Source organism: Rhamphochromis longiceps, linkage group LG13, assembly GCF_057381845.1.
Source record: "Rhamphochromis longiceps isolate RC_006_pf linkage group LG13, R_longiceps_female_GT1.1, whole genome shotgun sequence".
NCBI lineage: Eukaryota > Metazoa > Chordata > Actinopteri > Cichliformes > Cichlidae > Rhamphochromis > Rhamphochromis longiceps.
Window position 1 is genome coordinate 4,247,786 of NC_140569.1, and position 19,315 is coordinate 4,267,100.

A 19,315-nucleotide genomic window follows, 5' to 3' on the forward strand; every position below is an offset into this window, starting at 1 on the left:
TGGATGCATGTATGGTGTCAGTAAATGGTTTAAAGTCTTAAGCAAGCCTGTGAACCCACAATCATATACATGCGTCTCAACAGCATCACTGCTTTTCAGGACCCTGGTCATGTATTACTATTTATGTAGTTCCAAACATTTTAAAATAATCTTTGAATTGTGAAGGGAAGAAAAATACTTGTTATATGTGAACACCAGGTACTTTCTGTTACCGGCCTAACACAGGTGTTCATAGGTATGTTATATCACGGTCTCTGAAATGCAGTGACTTGTTCTGTGCCCTCCTGATATTTAAGGGTTTAATTGATTACAATTATGCTTGGCATGATGAGCCTGGGACATTTGCTCCTCATAATATTAGAAATTTACAGTCAGTATGCTCAAACTCAGGCTTTAGAAACAAGATTTAGCAACAATAAATTATGTCCATCTTTTATTTACAGTCTATACGCATAACAAAGAAGAAGGCAGGCCTCATCACCGTAAAGGAGAAACATTTTTAGAAAAATTAACAAGAACATAATTTCTTTGCTTTAAAGATTCCACATTATTTGTTGTAATATTAGTGAAATGAATCTGGTCAATGTCCAGAAAGCTTCTTCCTAAATGTAGAATAGATTAGAATAGAATAGAATTCAACTTTATTGTCATTGCACATGTCACAAGTACAAGGCAACGAAATGCAGTTTGCATCCATCCAGAAGTGCTTTAGCCATGATATAGATATATTACAAAATATATATTAGCAATAATATAGGTATATAGATATATTACAGGAATGGGTCTGTTATACGTATGAGGGGACAAAAATGGGTCTATTATGGGTATGTTACAACGTACACGATATGAAGGTATGTTATGAATATGCTATAACTATAAATATGTACAGGCTGTAGTGGGTATACAAGCTAGGGCTGGGTGATATGGCCTAAAATCCATATCGCGGTATAATTTGAAGCACGTGCGGTAACGATATATATCACGATATATTCTTTTCTTCTGTATAATGTATTTTCCACACTATAAGGACTTAAAATCCTTTAATTTTCTCAAAAATCAAGAGTGTGCCTTATGTATGAATTCTGGTTGTGCTTACTGACCTCAAACCGATTTTGACGTGCAGAAATCTGTTAAAAATGTTTTAGTACAACTTTGGTAAGCCGCACTGCTTGATGGATTGTCAGAGCATTACGGCTGCCGTAGTGAGGAGCTTCGTGGAGTAATCTGGGTCCAAAACTCCGTCCCCTTCAGGTCCCAAAGTCAAACGAATACTGAGAGTTAAAAACGGTCTAAATTCTTTCATCTTTAATAAAATCATCAGCGTTGCTGCTTTATTGGGTGTAACAAATAAGTTTAACATCCATGAAAACAGAATTTATTAAATTTAACAGAGTTACAAGTTAACAGGAAGTTAGCTCGCTAGTTTCCACCTAAACATGACATACCATGTTCCACCAACTTTTTTTTCCACTCGATAAAAGTTAACGTGAGGGATTCTGGTGGTTGGGGACGCATGCAATCGCATAGCAGGATGCTATACACGGGCCAAACTTCAATCAGGAGAACAACCGAGATTATTCATGCACAATACGAGGTTGGTTATTAATATACTGCAACAACATGGGGATAGAACAGCTGCGAGAGAATTCAACATTAATGAATCAATGTTACGGAAGTGGAGGAAGCGCAGTTTTTGGCTTTCTCCATATTTCAAAAGTGCTTCATCTCTTTGCTGTGACTGTCGCCCGCCATAATTTGCAGATGATAATGGTTGTAGCGCAGCTTGGCCAGCTTGATCGTTGGCCAAATTTATATCGTTTCTATCATTTCCACCCCTAATACAAGCTATGTATAGACTATGAAGAGGATATGAATATGAAACTATACAGAAATATGAAATATAAAGCTATACAGAAATTTGCAAGTTAGAAACAGTTGTAAACAGTTGTAGAATTATAATTATCGTATTGTACAGAATGATTGTTTATACAGAATTATACAGTAGTGCAGTTAAGATAACTGCAATATGTGGCTACTTTCTACAGAGGCTATATAAAGTGCTAGTGGTTGTGGGTGTGTGTATGTCCAGTCCATGTGTTAACGTGGGTCAGATGTCAGGAGGCAGAGTTCAGGAGTCTGACAGCTGTAGGGAAGAAGCTGTTCTGGTACCTGGTGGTCCACCCGAGGCGCTACAGGGTGAAGAGTCCATGTGATGGGTGACTGGGGTCTTTGATGATTTTCCCAGCCCTTTTCAGACACCACTTCCTGTAGATGTCATTTATGGCAGGAAGTGGTGCTCTGGCGATGCGCTGGGCAGTTTTCACGACCCTCTGCAACGCCTTCCAGTCCGAGGCAGAGCAGTTCCCGTACCAGACTGTTATACAGTTGGTCAGGATGCTCTCGATGGTGCAGCAATAGAAGTTCACCAGGATGTCTGAGGACAGGTGGTTCTTCCTCAGAGTCCTCAGGAAGAAGACGCGCTGGTGAGCCTTCCTGACCAGCTTGGAGCAGTTGGTCGTCCAGATGAGATCCTCGGAGATGTGAACTCCCAGGAACTTGAAGCTGCTCACACGCTCCACAGCCGTCCCCTTAATGTGGATGGGTGGATGTGGGTCAGCATTCCTCCTGTAGTCCATGATGAGCTCCTTGGTCTTCTCGGTGTTAAGCAGCAGGTTGTTTGTGTCACACTACTCAGCCAAACAATACACCTTCTCCCTGTAGGCAGCCTCATCATTGTCATTGATGAGGCCAATCCCTGTGGTGTCATCTGCAAACTTAGGCTACGTCCACACTAATGCGTTTTCGTTTGACCTCCCGTCCACACTGAGACGGCGCTTTCCTCAAGGAAAAACACAGCGTTTTGAAAACGCTCTCAAAAACGCATACATTTCTAAACGCAGCTGTCCCGTCGCAGTGTGGACACTCGGAAATGGCAGACTTTCTAAAACAATGACGTTTTTAGTCATGTGATGCAGTCATGTGACCAAATAAACAAAGATAGCGGAGTGCATTATACAGCGGTTGTTTTGATTGCTCTCAATTTTGACAGCCCTAAGAAAGATGAATATCAGTTTGTACATGCTCCAGATAGCTTTTCTTCAAATTCTTTAATTCTCACTCGCTTTTGCGCAGGACTGGAACGTAAGCGTTTTCATCCGTTTCAGTGTGGACGCACGACTCTGTGAAAACGACTGAAAACGCTAGTGTGGACGCGGAGCGTTTTCAGATGAAAACGCCATTTTCAAATCTATCCGGGCTAGTGTGGACGTAGCCTTAATGATGGTGTTGGAACCATCGTTAGGTCTGCAGTCATGGGTGAAGAGGAGAGGAAACTGATGATTTTGTTAGTTCACTTCTCTGTAACAGGATTTGAAACTTTAAGATAAACACTGATCACTGATGTTATCAACAACCTAAAGCAACCGCTATGGAAACATAGTTTGCAATAACCAGTGCATTGGAAAACTGCATACTTAGGTTTAAAAAAATTGTAATTTTAAAAACAATCAGAAAATCATAAGCATCATCGACAAAAAATGTTAATATCAAGGAGTTTTACTTCTCCCTAGTTTCATGAGGCCACTTTGTTGTGTTCAGAAAACAGCACACATGGGCAAATGGAAATGACTGCATGTTAAACTGTGGAAGACGTCCTGAAAATACAAAACAATGTTTGCATGTTGTGTGCTCTGCATTGTGAGTGTGAATGCCTGGGGTGTAGGTAGGAGCTGGGGTGTAAAGTAAACTATCACAACTTCCCTGTTCAAGATGTTTATAATTATTCACATTATTTCTACTTGAAGAGGGGCATAATGAAGAAACTACCTAATATTTAGAACAAGCCTGTGCTATGATATTGCAAGCATTTCATAAATTATTGTTATTATTGTTATTAAACCTTGATAATCAGTTAAAGATATAATAAAAAATACAAGATTTTAGTTTTACATAAAAGGTTGTTTTAAGATAATGAGAAAGTAGAAGATTCTTTCACAACAACCACACAGCTAGAGATGCAGGAAGTGCTGATATGGATCGACATCTGTGTCTTCCTTCTAGTGACCATGCTGGTCTTTTTTCTTCTTCTTGTTCTTTTTTACTGCATGTGTTGTTCAGTATGTAAATATTTCTGTATTGCTGACATTATTAATACATAATATTATTATACTCTTTATTTCTGTTAATATGTAAATATATTGTTTTGCTTTCTTTTAAAAAAAAAAACTAAAGTCATATTTAAAAGGAAAAAAAATGTAATATCTCAAAAATTGTTGACTGAAAATACGAAACAATAAGTCACGAAATTAATAAAAATACTCACTGTGTACGTCAACTTTGGCCCAGTGACAGCTGGGATGCGATCCAGCACCCACGTGATCCTGAGGCAGAGAAAGTAAACAGAAAGGAGAAATGGAAAAAATAAAACATGAAATGTTGAGTCGTCTTGAAGATCGAGTGGTTACTTCAGTGCTCACAAGTAAAGTCAGAAGTCTGTAAATAAAACAAAACTTTCCAGTAAGACTGCAGATTTATTTTGCTACAAATGTAACAATAATAACAGTTTTTTTTTATTTCTTTATTTTAAGATTAATGTGATCTCTATCATAACAGTAATATGCCTCTCTAAGGCATGATAGAGTCAGTGAGTTTAGGAGTGTGTGTTAAAATATGTCACTCATATGCAGATTCAGTGGGGTTCAGTATCTCGGGTACTCTGACGTGTAGACGGGAGGCGCTGGGGAGAAATCACGTGCGTTCTAACTATGACCTGCTCTACCAGTGCAGCCTAAATCAGGAGTTTCATCACTGGAGTGTAACAGCAGTCAGTTCAGTTTACACAGTATCGTGCCACTCAGGATAAAAGGCTGCTGCCTGTCTGTCACCAGCAGCTGAAAATTTCTAAATAAATAAATATGAAAACAATGCAATATTTTATTTATTCTTATTGAAAGTAGTAAATAAATAGTTAAAACTGATAGCATGGTGCCCAGCTAATACAGGCATTTGGAATCACCAGTTACAATCCCATCCATATTTCCACGCTGTGGGAGGAAGTCAGAATACCTCACAGGTGAGAATCCTCACAGGCTCAAGGATAGGGATGGGTACCGGTATCCGGTGCCATGGTAGTAACCAGACCGAAAAGCAGCGCACATTTCGGTGCTTTATTTCGGTGCTTTTTTTCCCTGAGATGTCAGACACTTTGAATTCTAGCCAATCATTTTACGTTTCCGAGGATAGTAGGCGGGTCCAGGTACGTACGTTCTTTTAGAGCAGAGCTACAGATTAAAAGTGTGTGTCGGCTGTGAGAAAAGGTTCATTTAAAAGAAGAAAGGAAAAAAGTCTAGCTTTGAAGGTAAAGAGATGACTGTACTGTAGGGTGAAAATTGTGGCCACACTGGGAGGTTACAGGGAAAGTTTTCAGGTAAACTCTGTGCTTCTCTCACTGTGACCTAATTAGTCCTTACTTTATTTTATTTAAGTTATTTTTACACAATTGCATGTATTTATATTATATATTTAGATTTAAGAACAATGGTAACCTAATGCTTTTTCCACCACTTCCTATCCCACACAACAAAGTGGTTTACACATTGAAAAACCCCCTCACAGAAAGTCATCGACAGGAGCGATGTGTCCTTGAAGTGATGATGTGGATCAACATATGTGTCTGCCTTCCTCTCACTATACTGATCATCTACTGTGTGTCTTATATGGTAAGTAAATAATGACTTGTTAATCTCTTTTTGTGAGTCCACAATTATGTGAATAATTAGAACATTTAGCAAAAAACCCATCATTGCTTACGTCAGCGGTCCCCAACCCCCGGGCCCTGGCCCGGTACTGGTCCGTTTGTCGTTTGGGACCGGGCTGCGAGAGTAGAGGCTCGGTTGGGAAATCTATGGTTTAAGGGTTTTTATTGTTAACTTGGTTTCCCTGGGTCTTTTCCGGTGTTGTAGTTGTGTGTCTTATTTTGAAAGAAATATTTATGCATTACCATAGCAACCAGAGAGCATTAAGGGGCAGAGAGGAGGATGTTACTCTCAATGTTGTTGACACATTTCAGGAGGACGCTGCTAATAAAGTTACACAATTACACAGTGAATTCATGTTTATTATTATATTTACACAATACCACAGTTTTTGTCTTGGTCGTATCATTTCATTTTGTTGTATTTATCCGCAACACCTTAAAGGTCGGTCTGTGAAAATATTTGCCACTGTGTCGTGTGTCTTGTGTCTCCACAGTCTGGTATTAAACCGGTCCTTGGCGCAAAAAAGGTTGGGGACCGATGCTTTTCGTTCCTTACGTCATTTCTGGATGATATCTTCTCTGTTTAAATTAATGAATTGGAGCAGGTCAGTTTGATATTGAAAGCTCTTGATTTGGCATCTGTATTGATGACAAAGGATAACAAAGTAGGGTGTTTAACTCTTGTAATAGCGATGGCCGTATCAATACAAATGTCTTTATTGCCAATACCAATGGTGGTATTAGAGTCGGCCTAATACTAGCATAATATAGTCGATACTTTGTTTCTATAGCCCACCTTTTACAGTTGACTGTCAAATATATTTCATTTAAAGGCAACAGGACATTTAACCAACAGACGTTTACCCAAATTCTTTTAGACACAGGCAAATTCACATTCTAGATTTTTTTGTAAGTGAAGTCTTTATTTGTTTTTAACATCAAACCAAACGAAAACAAAAACAAAACAACAAACAAAACAACAACAACAACAACAAAAAGACAGCTTCCAATACCATGGTTAATTCACCTTTACATTTTGGGTCTATTTTCAACAGTTACTAACTATCGGTACACACACACACACACACACACACAAAAGGGACAATAAATCAAATTCTTAAGTTATTCCGTTACTGAGTGCCTAAACAAACATACAACACAGCAAACATAAAGTTTAACAAAAGATAATTGCCCAGACAAAATAAAAAACAATCTCAGCCAAAAACACGTCCCCATGATTTGTCAAAACCCTCCCTATCATCATTAATCCTAGCCAAGAATTTTTCATACGGCACCATTTTCAGCATATTATCTTTCCACCTATTATATTCTGGAGGAGATGGTTCCTTCCACACACTGAGGATAACTCGGGCTGCTGTGATCACCCCCACCTTTATAACCACAAAATCATATTTTGAAACCCCAGGTAAAATGGTAAATGGCCTGTATTTATATAGCGCTTTACTAGTCCCTAAGGACCGCAAAGCGCTTTACATATCCAGTCATCCACCCATTCACACACTGGTGATGGCAGCTACATTGTAGCCACAGCCACCCTGGGGCGCACTGTCAGAGCCGTAGGCAACGGGTGAAGTGTCTTGCCCAAGGACACAACGACCGAGACTGTCCAAGCCGGGGCTCGAACCGGCAACCTTCCGATTACAAGGCGAACTCCCAACTCTTGAGCCACGATCGCCCCACAAGCACAGACCAATCCCCTAATAAGCGCAGTCTTGGTGACAAGGGTATTATCAAACCAATCCACCTTCCTATTTTGTTTAATACTTTTTGCCAAAAGGGATAAACTTTCCCACATTCCCAAATAGCATGCATAAATGTCCCTGGATCTGAGCTACATTTCCAGCATATATTATTGGGACTGATTCCCATTCTATAAAGTTTGGACGGAGTGAAGTACCATCTGTGTATTAATTTGTACTGAGTAAATTTACCCCTGGCCTCGCTTACATATTTAAAATTCTACACCAGTCTTCTTTAGAAATTGCACAACTCAAATCTCTCTGCCATATAATGCTCAAGTTCTCACATATCTATTTTTTTAGATTGTTAAACAGATTGAAAACAGCTGCTCTATGTGCTGTACTGGACAATTCTAAAAACTCCACCACTGTATTTGTGCTTTGAGTAAATTTTCCTTTGGTAATACAATCCCTTATTTGTAAATATTTCCAAAAAAATTTTTCCCTTATCAAACCATATTTTTGGGTTATTTCAGCGAACAGCATAAACGCTCCCCCTGAGTAAAGATCGCTTATCCTGTGAATGCCTTTGACAAGCCATTCCCAGTCTGTACAGCAGTGTTGTTCCATAGCGAGATAAGGTTTTCTTAAATGAGATGCTTCACACATTGTGCACCTCTACCCAGACAGCTTTAGAATACCCGAGCACTGGGTTATCATGAAAGTCTTGTCCATTAATAGCTGAGCCCCGTGAGAGAACATCCAAGGGTGCAAAAGGGCTCACTAGTTCCTGTTTGATCTTCATCCAGCTCAGCTCATCCTGTCCAGTGCTTGACCAGTCTTGACATTTCAAATGCTAAATTATACAACTTCACATTCTGGAGGGCCATTCCCCCAATGTCTTTAGAGGCCCACATTTTCTTTATATTCACTCTTGGCTTCTTGAATAATCTTGAATTAGCTTCTCAAATTGACTAAATATGTGTAAAGGAATTCTTACGGGTAACATCATGGAAACATAATTGAACTGCGGGGCCGCCATCATTTTAATCACATTAATTTTACCACATAGTGTAATTATGGGGTAAATGGGGTACATTCCAGATTTTAAAAAACCCGCTTTCAAAATACATGTAAGGTTGAAAGGTATGTTTCTTATATTAACTATTTATTTTGATTATTATTAATGATCACTAATATTTTTTCAGAATTTATGTGTCATGACACACTACTCTGCCCTACATTAGGAGCCTTTATAAGTTAAAAGTATTGTACCGGTAATGTGTAATGCAATTTAAAGTTGCTGGGTTTTTAAAAGGTTTTTAGTTTTTTCTAAGTTCAGTGGAAGAATGGAGAGAACAGAAGCCATTCTGAATATAATCAGAACTTGGATGGACATTGGTTTGAACTGGTTTGAAAGCTACTGGTTTCTGTTCTGAGCAGTACTCAAACATGAAATAAAATCCACCATAGAAAAATTAGAAAAATGAAGTAGGTGATTTAGGCAGTTTGTTAAATGTACTTGTTCTTAAATTGTGCTTTTCTACTCATGCACTCAAAGTACTTCTGTGTCACAAAAGCACTTTTTCTGTTTCAGTGGTTTCTATCTAACATTCACACTGATGAAGCGTACTTTAGCATGTAAACTGGAGCAGCCAGGGATTGAACCCAAAATGACCATCTTTACCTGCTGAACCACAGCCACCAGTTCGATAACCATTAAAAATAAAATAAAGGAGTAGGTATGATATTAGAGCAAAAGAATAGCATATGTATGTCTCATTTTTCGACTTTTCCGATTGTTTTATTTTATTTTATTTAAATTTACATTTCACTGCGTGTTGTACTCGTATATGCATGTGACAAATAAAGAATCTTGAATCTTGAGTAAGAATATTATAGAAAAGTCGAAAAATAATCTAGTCAGGAGCCAGTTTGTGTTTAGCAGGATTGCTACAGTCTAATGAAAACACTGACAGTGTTGGGAACAGTGTTGGTCAAGTTACTTGAAAAAAGTAATCAGTAACTAATTACTGATTACTTCCCCAAAAAAGTAATCCCATTACTTTACTGATTACTTATTTTCAAAAGTAATTAATTACTTAGTTACTTTTTAAAAACACGATTTACAACCTGAAGAGGTGATAAAGCGATAGATCTTTCAGCCCAATTTTACTTTTTCTGCATAATCCATCATACAAAATGTAATCAAATGCAAAAGTCTCTTTTTTTTTTAAACTTGTTTTATTAGTTTTAACCTTTTAACTTTATGTATCAAGCAAAAATTAAATTATATGCAACATTCTCTGACTGGAAGAAATTTGTTTAATATTTTTCTGCACATTCCAGAACATAAAATAATTTTTTTTGTGTGTTTACACTCACTCTTTCAAATAGATGCAAGTAAAACACAGCAGAAAATAAATAAAGTCAAAGACTAGCGGTCCTGTTGCTCTATTTTCACCTGTAAAGCAGGAGTGGGGTAGGCGGAGGTTTACCCTGGTGCAGGTGTGCTGCAGCGGTCAGTGGAAGAATCCGCGAGTTTCTCTGTGAGTTTCCCATTACGTAACGCGTTACTGCCCATCTCTGGTTGGGAAGGTTACTTTTAAAATGTATTCCACTACAGAATATGTTACTCAATGAGAGTAATGGATTACTTAATATATTATCATGCTTTTTTACAACTACATGAATGTACTATTGCTGTGTGATTTATTACTGTTACTGAAGGTCCGCGGCTCCAAACCGTAGTAAAGGGACCTCTGGCTAATATGTCGGGTTCTGTGTCGGGCTCGTAGCCAAAAACTAGCTTTACTTTGTTGTGTGGGTCAAGACAGAGAGAGGCGAGAGACAGAGAGAGGCGTTGAAAGGCTGCTCATACTCATATTTTGTATTTTAAATACGTAACGGCGGTACATGTATTCCGTTACTCCCCAACACTGAACACTGATCACTGTTTTATGTCTCCTTGTGCTGCTCATGTCATGTTTATTACTGCATTAATGTAAGTTATATTAAATATAAATAAAATTATTTACGAGTTAATTACATTTATATTTCCTGCAGGTGCAGAAGAGTCAGGTCTCTATCATCTATTACACAAATCTCCTCATCACCAACCTAATCCAGATCTGCATAATGACCCTTTGGGTGACAAGAGTGGAAAGCATCATCACCATCATTATTTATTACTGTGTTATGATGGCCAACCTTTACTTCAGGATGTGCATTGTTCTGGAAAGATACCTGTTCAATGTGTGTGCATCCTTGCATGTCTCTAAACATGATCTTTGTACTGTGAAGCATCCTTACTTTCAGAAATGTACTATTGTGCACTGTGATAATCAGAATTTGTGTTTCTTTTGTGTTACAGGTATTTTTCCATCACACACCCACTGCTGGACTGTCTTAAAAAAACTGAGAGTTCGGTGGTGGTCTGTGTTCTGGTCTGGGCATTTTGTATTGTCAGTGTCACTCTTGCGATAGTCTTACATGAATTTCCCTGCTCCTGTGTTCATCTTCTGTTCAGCTCAGACTTTCAGAGCCCTGCCTGCTGCCAACTCAATGCCTACTGAGGAAAAAGAGAGAAGTCTGGGAACTTTGATTTTGTTGTTTTTTAACTACTTTCTAGGAACCGTTCCCACAATGATCTTTGATATTCTAGTTCAAAGTTATATCAGCTGGATCTTGTTTCTGCTTGGTCCTTTTCTGGAATTGATTCTGTTTTCTTACATCTTCTCTGCATGTGTGTGGTGTGTGGCCACCACTGCATCAGATGAAGAAGTTGATGATGAGTGTGGCTTACTTTAGAACAGACAGGTGTTTTGATTAAAAGAGACACGAGAGAGAAATAAGGACGGAAATGGTTGAAGAGTTTCTGAGAACTGAGGCAAAAAAAATCCTTCACAAATACCGTTGCACGAGGACATCAGACTGTCAGCTGTGCTTCTCTCAACTGAAGTGTGTCTGTGTAAATAATCTTAAAAATGTTTTAGAAGCTGCTATGAACACTCTTTTTATTCCAATATTGAACACTGAAAAAATACCTTTTTTTTTTTAACATTTCCCATATAGTTTACCTTTTTTCCTTTTCTTTTGTTTTCTTTGTTTCTATGGCTACGTCCACACATACACGGGTATTTTTTGAAACCTGAGATTTTCTGTTTTCTTTTTTTTTAAAAATCCGGTCCACATGTGGTATTCACTGAGCACGCTTCCTGATGTATTCGTGGATGTTCACTGCCTCCTAGACTGTGGTACTGACACTCACTAGTTACTGGTCTTATCCTTTACGCTTAGCATACAGCTTCAGGGTGCTGGAGATGTTGTGAAAGCCTCCATGCAGGGTCAGGAGCTTCCTGTTCTTGATGTCAGTGGCTTCTATCTCCTACGTTGGCCAGCTTATATAAAGATATACATGTGTGCTTCTGGGGTTAAAAAACCAAATACATGTAGCAAAATGTAAATAAACTTGTGTTTATGCTTCTTCCTGCTTCTATTTGAATAATGGTTTCGCTTATGTTTGACTTTTTTTTGTTTTTGTATAATTGTAACATGTTCAGTAACAAGCTACCTATCAACTAGTATACTGTATGTTGTAATATCATTAGCTTCATAGCATAATTGCCTAAGTCATTTGACTAAGTCAATGACTTAGGCACTTATGCTATGAAGCTAACGATATGTAGCTATATCCATACCAAGCTGTTTTGAAGCTCCTTCAAAATAGGTCTAAATAGCTATATACAGCAGACTTAATGTCTTAACTTAATAAATCAAATCATTTCTTGCCTGCCTTCTTTGAACCAATTAGCATCCACCATAGTTTATCTCAGTGCTTGTCTGTGTTTTGTTTGTCACCTTATTTCTGAAGAACGAGTCATTTTAATCTCTGCTACTCAAAATTAACAATCTCAGCCAAACTGATTTACTCAGGAATAAATAAAACACTGAAAAAAGCCAAACAATAAAATTTTTAAGTTATCTAAAGGACTTATATATCATGTTTAACCTGAATAGCGAAACACCGCGGGGGTTTGAAAACAATGTACCGGGAGTTCGCTGTTCTCGCTGGCTCTAGCGACCCTTGAACCCCCGGCTAGATATCGAGCTGGTGGGTAACGGACGTCTCCGAAAACGTCGGAGCACAAATATGTGATGTCTTGATAAATCGAGCAGATATTTGAAGTCTACACAGCTACATTCTCACCTGAAATTATCTTAAAAGTTTATTTTGTGACCCAGAAAGAGTAATATTAACACCAGCACTGCCAGGCTTCTACCTTTAAAACCCGCCTTCCAGCCAAATGGATCATGGTAGGTTTACAGTTGTGTCATACTCCTTCCATTTCTGAATGATGGCTTGAACAGTGCTCCGTGGGATGTTCAAGGCTTGGGAAATCTTTTTGTAGCCTAAACCTGCTTTAAATGTCTCAATAACTTTATCCCTGACCTGTCTGGTGTGTTCGTTGGACTTCATGGTGTTGTTGCTCCCAATATTCTCTTAGACAACCTCTGAGGCCGTCACAGAGCAGCTGTATTTGTACTGACATTAGATTACACACAGGTGCACTCTATTTAGTCATTAGCACTCATCAGGCAATGTCTATGGACAACTGACTGCACTCAGACCAAAGGGGGCTGAATAATTACGCACACCCCACTTTGCAGTTATTTATTTGTAAAAAATGTTTGGAATCATGTATGATTTTCGTTCCACTTCTCACGTGTGTGTTACAGGCCCCACTATGATGGGCGCATAGCCAGATTACGATCCTGTAAAACAGGAGAGAAAGTGAGCACAGGAGACACGCTGCCGTTCGCCTGGTCAGTCTTGCCAGAATTTATTCATACAACACAAGCATATCTGCTCCACTCTTTTGTTAACTCAATTTCACAATAACTGCTCATTCCCTCACATGGCTTGTTTTCCACCAGTACATTTCAATATTAGTCCACACTACTGGCATAAAACAACAAAGGGTTTAAATGAATGAAACAAATGACAACTACACCTCTTTTCCCATAAATGAGATAAACAAAATAATTCACATCATCATGGTAGTGTCTTATCATAGAAAGGAAACTACTTTCAACATTACTGCACTACTTTCCTTGCCAGCATTTTTGTAGGCCGTACTCTTATTAGCGCTCTCACTTCATATGTCTTTTTCAGACCAGTTAGATTCTAACACTGAAACAGCAAGTTTACACATGACTTCAGGCGGGCTCAGAACACTTTACACACACGTTATACAAAACATTTGTCATGAACACAAAGCTACAAGTTTATCAGGAACTGTAAACCCAACTGGGTTGGTGCTTCTTATTATTATATGGAGTATTATACGCAGTTGCAACAGCTTGCTAGCGTTACCCAGGCATATAGCCTAGCTATAACATCTTACAGAGCTAAAGTAGCTCACATAGTGACAGTATAATACATCACATATCACAGACCCGTCTTATGTCATGAAAGTTTAAGTATCACAGTGTCCAGCTGTGTATTTCTTTATGTTTTTGACCACATTACTGACCTGTAAAACAGGAGAGAAAGTGAGCACAGGAGACACGCTGCCGTTCGCCTGGTCAGTCTTGCCAGAATGGAAAACTTACGGCAGCTATGCACCCGACTCAGTTCCCAAAGCACGCTGCTGCCCCCCTACTGTCCAAAGTGTTATACACTCTCCTGGCAACAGGGAATTTACATGACATTGTGGCTTTAAATTACACCAATAAACCAGCAAAATAAAACATGCAAAATAATCTCCATATATCACGACACTTAACTCACAATTGTGACCACATTTCTGTGTGGATCACATGTGCACCACTTTGTGTTGGTCTTTCACGTGGAATTCCAATAAAATTGATTCATGTTTGTGGCTGTAATGTGACAAAATGTGGGAAAGTTCAAGGGGGCCGAATACTTTTGCAAGCCACTGTATATCTGTAACTGTCTTGCCTTTTACCCACATATGTCCTGGCTCCCTACTCCTCCTGCTATTCTCAGAAATGGAAATGTCCAGTTGCTCTACTTCTTCTCCCTCCTTACTTCCTCCTTAAGGCCAGGTCAGAAGTCACCCTGTGGATATAGACACATCCCAGGCGTCTCCCCTCCTGAATTAACTACCCCTATATTTACACATGATGCCCAGTTTCACATGATCCTTCCCCCTGCTCAAGCTATTCATACTTCTTCTGCTGCATTTCTACAAACAGAGGCCTCTCTTTTTATCATGCAAACCCAACATATTTATCCACAATAGGTTGGGCAACAAAGGATACACCCAACCCATCCTTCAACTCTGGGGAAAAGGAAGATACATTTATCGCATTTGGAGGAGTCTTCGAATTTGGACAGCCTTTGTCGTAACGCTGTGACGTAATCGGCCTACAAATGCGGCCTCTGAAGGATTGGGCCCCTGAATTTGGAATTATGAATTATGCTCCTCTTCAAGTACCAATAATAATTAAAAAAAAAAACCTGAAAACATTGGCTCTACTTACCTGAGGACTGCTTTGAGGTGGTTAAAATCTCTAGTATGATGATTTTGTCCTAAAAGGAAGTTCAGGTGCTTACTTTACACCCCACCCCCACTCACATGTGGTAACACTCACAGCGCAGATTTGACTGATTTGCAGCACAGAACCATTTTTTTGTTTTTTTCAAGATGTGGCCCACTTTTTAGTTTAATATACTGTACAATAATTCCAGTCTGTCTATCTGTGCCAGAGTAACGCCAGAGATTAACAATCTTTATCTTGACGTTTGAAAATATGGGAACATAGTTGAAGCACAAACATTTGTGAACAAAGATTGGTTTCCAGCTTTAGACTTGGGCAAATGTCCCACACGGTCAACAGTTACACATTCAATTCAATTCAATTCAATTTTATTTATATAGCGCCAAATCACAACAAAAGTCGCCTCAAGGCAAATTGGTACCACCTTATTCTTCATGGCATCCTGCTGACTAAGGATGGAAGGGGGACATTTTGACAGCATTATATTATCTTCATCATCAAATTCCAAATTACTTTATTTAATTCATTAAAGAAACTGTTGGACATTATGAACAATGCTGGGCATCCTCTGCACACGGTCATAAACAACCAGAGGAGTCTGTTCAGTGACAGGTTGCTTTTCTCAAAGTCGAGGACCAACAGACTTAAAAACTCCTTTGTCCCACACACCATTAAACTGTTTAACACCTCGCTGAAGGGGAGAGGGAGGGGAAAAGGGGACAAAGGAGGGCGGGAACAACTAAGCTGTAGTGCCTTTTTCACTGTGTAATAATTTTTCTATATTCAACGGTGCAATAGACTCAAAATAGTTGAAATGTGTAGTTCCCTTGCATTCCTATTCCTATTTATATACTATTATATATTATATATATATATACTCTTATATACTCTGTATTTATATATGTGTATATATGATATATTTCTGTTTCTGCTTACATTCTTTTGCAACTTCTGTCGGTGCTGTGCTACTGGAAACAGAATTTCCTGGAAGAACCCACCCAAGGGATTAATAAAGTTTGATCTAATTTCTCTCTCTCTACTGATTAATTATCTGTTGTCACGTTTTTGTCAAGTAATCTCTGATTATTGGTGTTTCTTTCTAATACTGTTGGGTATTTATTTTAGAATATAAAGTTTATTCTATTTGTACTGTAAACATGATACACATACGTGTCCTCCTGCTACTCTTAATAATAATAGCTTGCATTTATGTAGCGCTTTCCCTCAAAGCATTTTTCAATTCCACTATTCATTCACACACTGGTGGAGGCAGCTACAGTTGGGGCAGACAGAAGTGAGGCTGCCACATATATAATCTCTCCTTTGTTGTTTTACTGTGAAACTGTTTGGCGATTCCCCCATGATCCTTCAAAGGCCAAAATAACAGTGTCACAGACTCCTTGAACTCTGTCACCAAAGGTCCAAAAAAGTGCACTCATCGCACATGCAGGTTCACATTTTAAATTCTTTTTTACATTTTTTAATTTATTTGACCGTCACAGAGTATTAAAGAACACACACAGCTAGAGTTTTAAACAGCATTTACACAAATGATATGACCCAGCAATGATTTGGGAATTAGATTTATTTTATGTTTACATCATATGTTGACACTTTGAAATTACAATGTGTGGCAGTGAAATTATTTCATATTTGTCATAATTTCATATGTTCTATGTAATAAAAAAGGCAAATAATAAAATAAATATTACTTTATCTCTTTTACTTCACAAATAAAGATGATTTTTTTTAAGCAGTAGTGAAAGAAATGTAATTGTATTCTGTATAATAACATTTAAAGAAACCTTGAACTGGTGGTTCTGCAATCAGTCACATTTGACCCAAACAATCTCAGCAGCTATACAACAGCATAAAATGTTAATTTTTGATTTTTGTGTATTCATTACGTTTTTGTATTATATGTATTTTGGAAAAGTAATCCACTTCCAGGTCGAAAGACAGATATCTAGGATGACTTTTCTCCTGCCAAATGTAAAATGTGTTAAATTAGACCTGAATAGTATGTAAGGGCTAAAAAGTCATATATGACTGCTGGGCTAGGCTCCACCCACCTGCAACACTAAAGCAGAGGAGCAGAAGAGTATGGCCGGATAATTGGATATATTATTTGTTCATAGAAAGAAAGGAGTATGTTTTGGGAAGCATAATTATAAAAAATTATAAAAAAATGTAAGATGGTATTTCTGTGTTTAATATTGGAATATAAAGTTGTGATTTTTTTTCATTATTACAAACTTCAGCTGAGACATGCATGGCTAGGAGGCTGATAAGGACGGTATGTGATTAATTGAGAAACACTTTAACTATTTTTACTACCATCAGCCAATTTGTTGATCAGCTGCTACATCTGATACAGTGCTCTCTGCATTGCAGCAGCATAGACAACATGCCAATTGTGCATGGAAATAAAACAGAATCAAGTCCACCAACGGAGAGAACAGGTACAAGATCAAAATGATACGATAGAAAGTAATTGAAAAACAGGAAATATCACAGATGATTGCAGGAAAGATTATTAGAAAATAGTTAAGGAACAACAGAATCAGAGTTCTGAGACTTCTCTGTTTTTCCTCAGTGGACACTGAGGTGGCAGCAGGCAGGCCTGTGTAGGTCTGAGCTAAGCAGAAGATGAACACAGGGCCAGGGAGGAGTCCATACATTCTGAAATGTACAATTTCTTTCAAGAGTATTGCAAGAGGGACACTGACAATACAAAAAGCCCAGACCAGAACACAGACCAGCACAGAACTCTTAGTTTCTCTGAGGCAGTCCAACAGTGGGTGCATGATGAAAAAATACCTGCATCACAAGATACATATTCTGATTATAACAGTGCAGAATAATATTTTGCTGACAATACAATATAATGTTCAGAGACATGCAAACACAGTGAAAGACAGGTACCTTTCCAGGGCAATGCACAGCTTGAAGTAAAGACTGGCCAACACAGCAACGCAGTTAATAATAACACATGTGCTACTTTGCACTCCTGCTTCCCAAACAATCATTATGCAGATCTGGATTAGATTAGAGATGAGGTGGTTTGTGTAATAGATGATAGGGATCTGACTCCTTTGTACCTACAGGACACATAAATCATAACTATAATAATGATGTAATGAAAGAAAAGACAGAAGACACAAACAAAGTAACTATCAGTGTTATCTGTAGACTGTAGCAGGGATGTCATGGGCCAGAAGGCAGGAAAATGTAAAGGATCGAATACACTTTTGGATTTTTGTAGTTTTTACAGCTATTCCTTTTGTTAAACTTCTCCATAGTCATTCATGCTAAACCAAAGTAATTAAGTAATAGATACAAAAAAAATTAACACAGATATACCTGTTTTAACCATCTATATTAATCTAGTTAAAAAAAGAAGATTTTCTGTTAATGATCAAAACCTTTCTGTTTTATAAATACAGGACAGTCTGGCTAAGGAACAATCACAACTTTGTTTTCTGTAAATTGATGCATTTATCATGTAGAAATTTTGAGACATGCTGTTGAAATTGCACCTTCATATATTAAGATACCTCAGGGATTTCATGTGTAGTTAAACATATTTACAGTGACAGAAAGGGGAGTTTCCTACAGACTACTTAAGATCAAAGTGGGCTGTATGTCGTAAAATGAATTTGATGTCCCTGTGAAAGTGGCTCTTTTTTGTTATTGGTTTTCAAACTATTAGTTTGTCAAACTTGACACACAGCTGTATGTATGGAGAGCAGAAGGGAAGCTGCTGAGTGAGGTCACTACAAAATGTATGATTCTGAAACAGGCCGCCCTCAACCCACCCAAAATACCCCTCACCCTAAATGACAGGAGCTCCCTCATCTGAATGCCCTGTACACCCAACAGAACTTTTGCTTTAATAAGGAGATACCTAAATAATAAATAAAAAACCAATGCACACATTTATAGTCCCTCAATTTGTACAGAAGCACATTTCAAGCAAATTATTGCAGTCCCATTATTTGCTAAACCTTCACATTGTTCACATAGTCATAGATTTATAAAAATACACAAATCTAAGTTATTATTTACTTACCACACAAATACAACAGAGGATCACTATGGTCAAAGAAAGACAGATACCAGTGTTGACCCATATTATCTCTGGAGGTGCATTCAGCATATCTAACTGTCTAACTGTGCAGTTGGAGTTGCTGTAAAAGAACATACTCTTCTCATCTGAAAAGACATGCAAAAAAACAACATCTGTGTGAAATAGCAGACAAGGTTTGTAAACACTGCTCTTCACAATAGGAAAAATCAGAACACTTCCAACTTGCCCCACGCATAATCACCT

General features: G+C 38.2%; 1 protein-coding gene and 1 pseudogene across 1 annotated transcript; one reads left to right on the forward strand and one right to left on the reverse strand.

The window, feature by feature from the left end:
- The first annotated feature begins 5,642 nt into the window (after window positions 1-5,642).
- LOC146655233 (uncharacterized) lies at window positions 5,643-11,265 on the forward strand (annotated as a pseudogene).
- A 6,056-nt stretch (window positions 11,266-17,321) lies between these two features.
- On the reverse strand, window positions 17,322-19,171 carry LOC146655234 (uncharacterized). The gene is made up of 3 exons (XM_085428858.1): window positions 19,055-19,171; window positions 17,908-18,083; window positions 17,322-17,802 (listed from the first exon to the last, which is right to left on the reverse strand). Exons 1-3 carry the CDS (start codon window positions 19,139-19,141, stop codon window positions 17,322-17,324), a joined length of 744 nt encoding a protein of 247 aa, XP_085284984.1. The 5' UTR covers window positions 19,142-19,171.
- Window positions 19,172-19,315: the final 144 nt, after the last annotated feature.

Excerpts from the sequence above, each read along its gene's own strand:
- LOC146655234 (XM_085428858.1), bottom strand. The coding sequence starts at position 19,141 with ATGCTGAATGCACCTCCAGAGATAATATGGGTCAACACTGGTATCTGT. Across the intron at positions 18,084-19,054 it reads TCCTCTGTTGTATTTGTGTG|GTACAAAGGAGTCAGATCCC; the intron begins GTAAGTAAATAA and ends TGTGTCCTGTAG. Across the intron at positions 17,803-17,907 it reads CTGTGCATTGCCCTGGAAAG|GTATTTTTTCATCATGCACC; the intron begins GTACCTGTCTTT and ends CTTGTGATGCAG.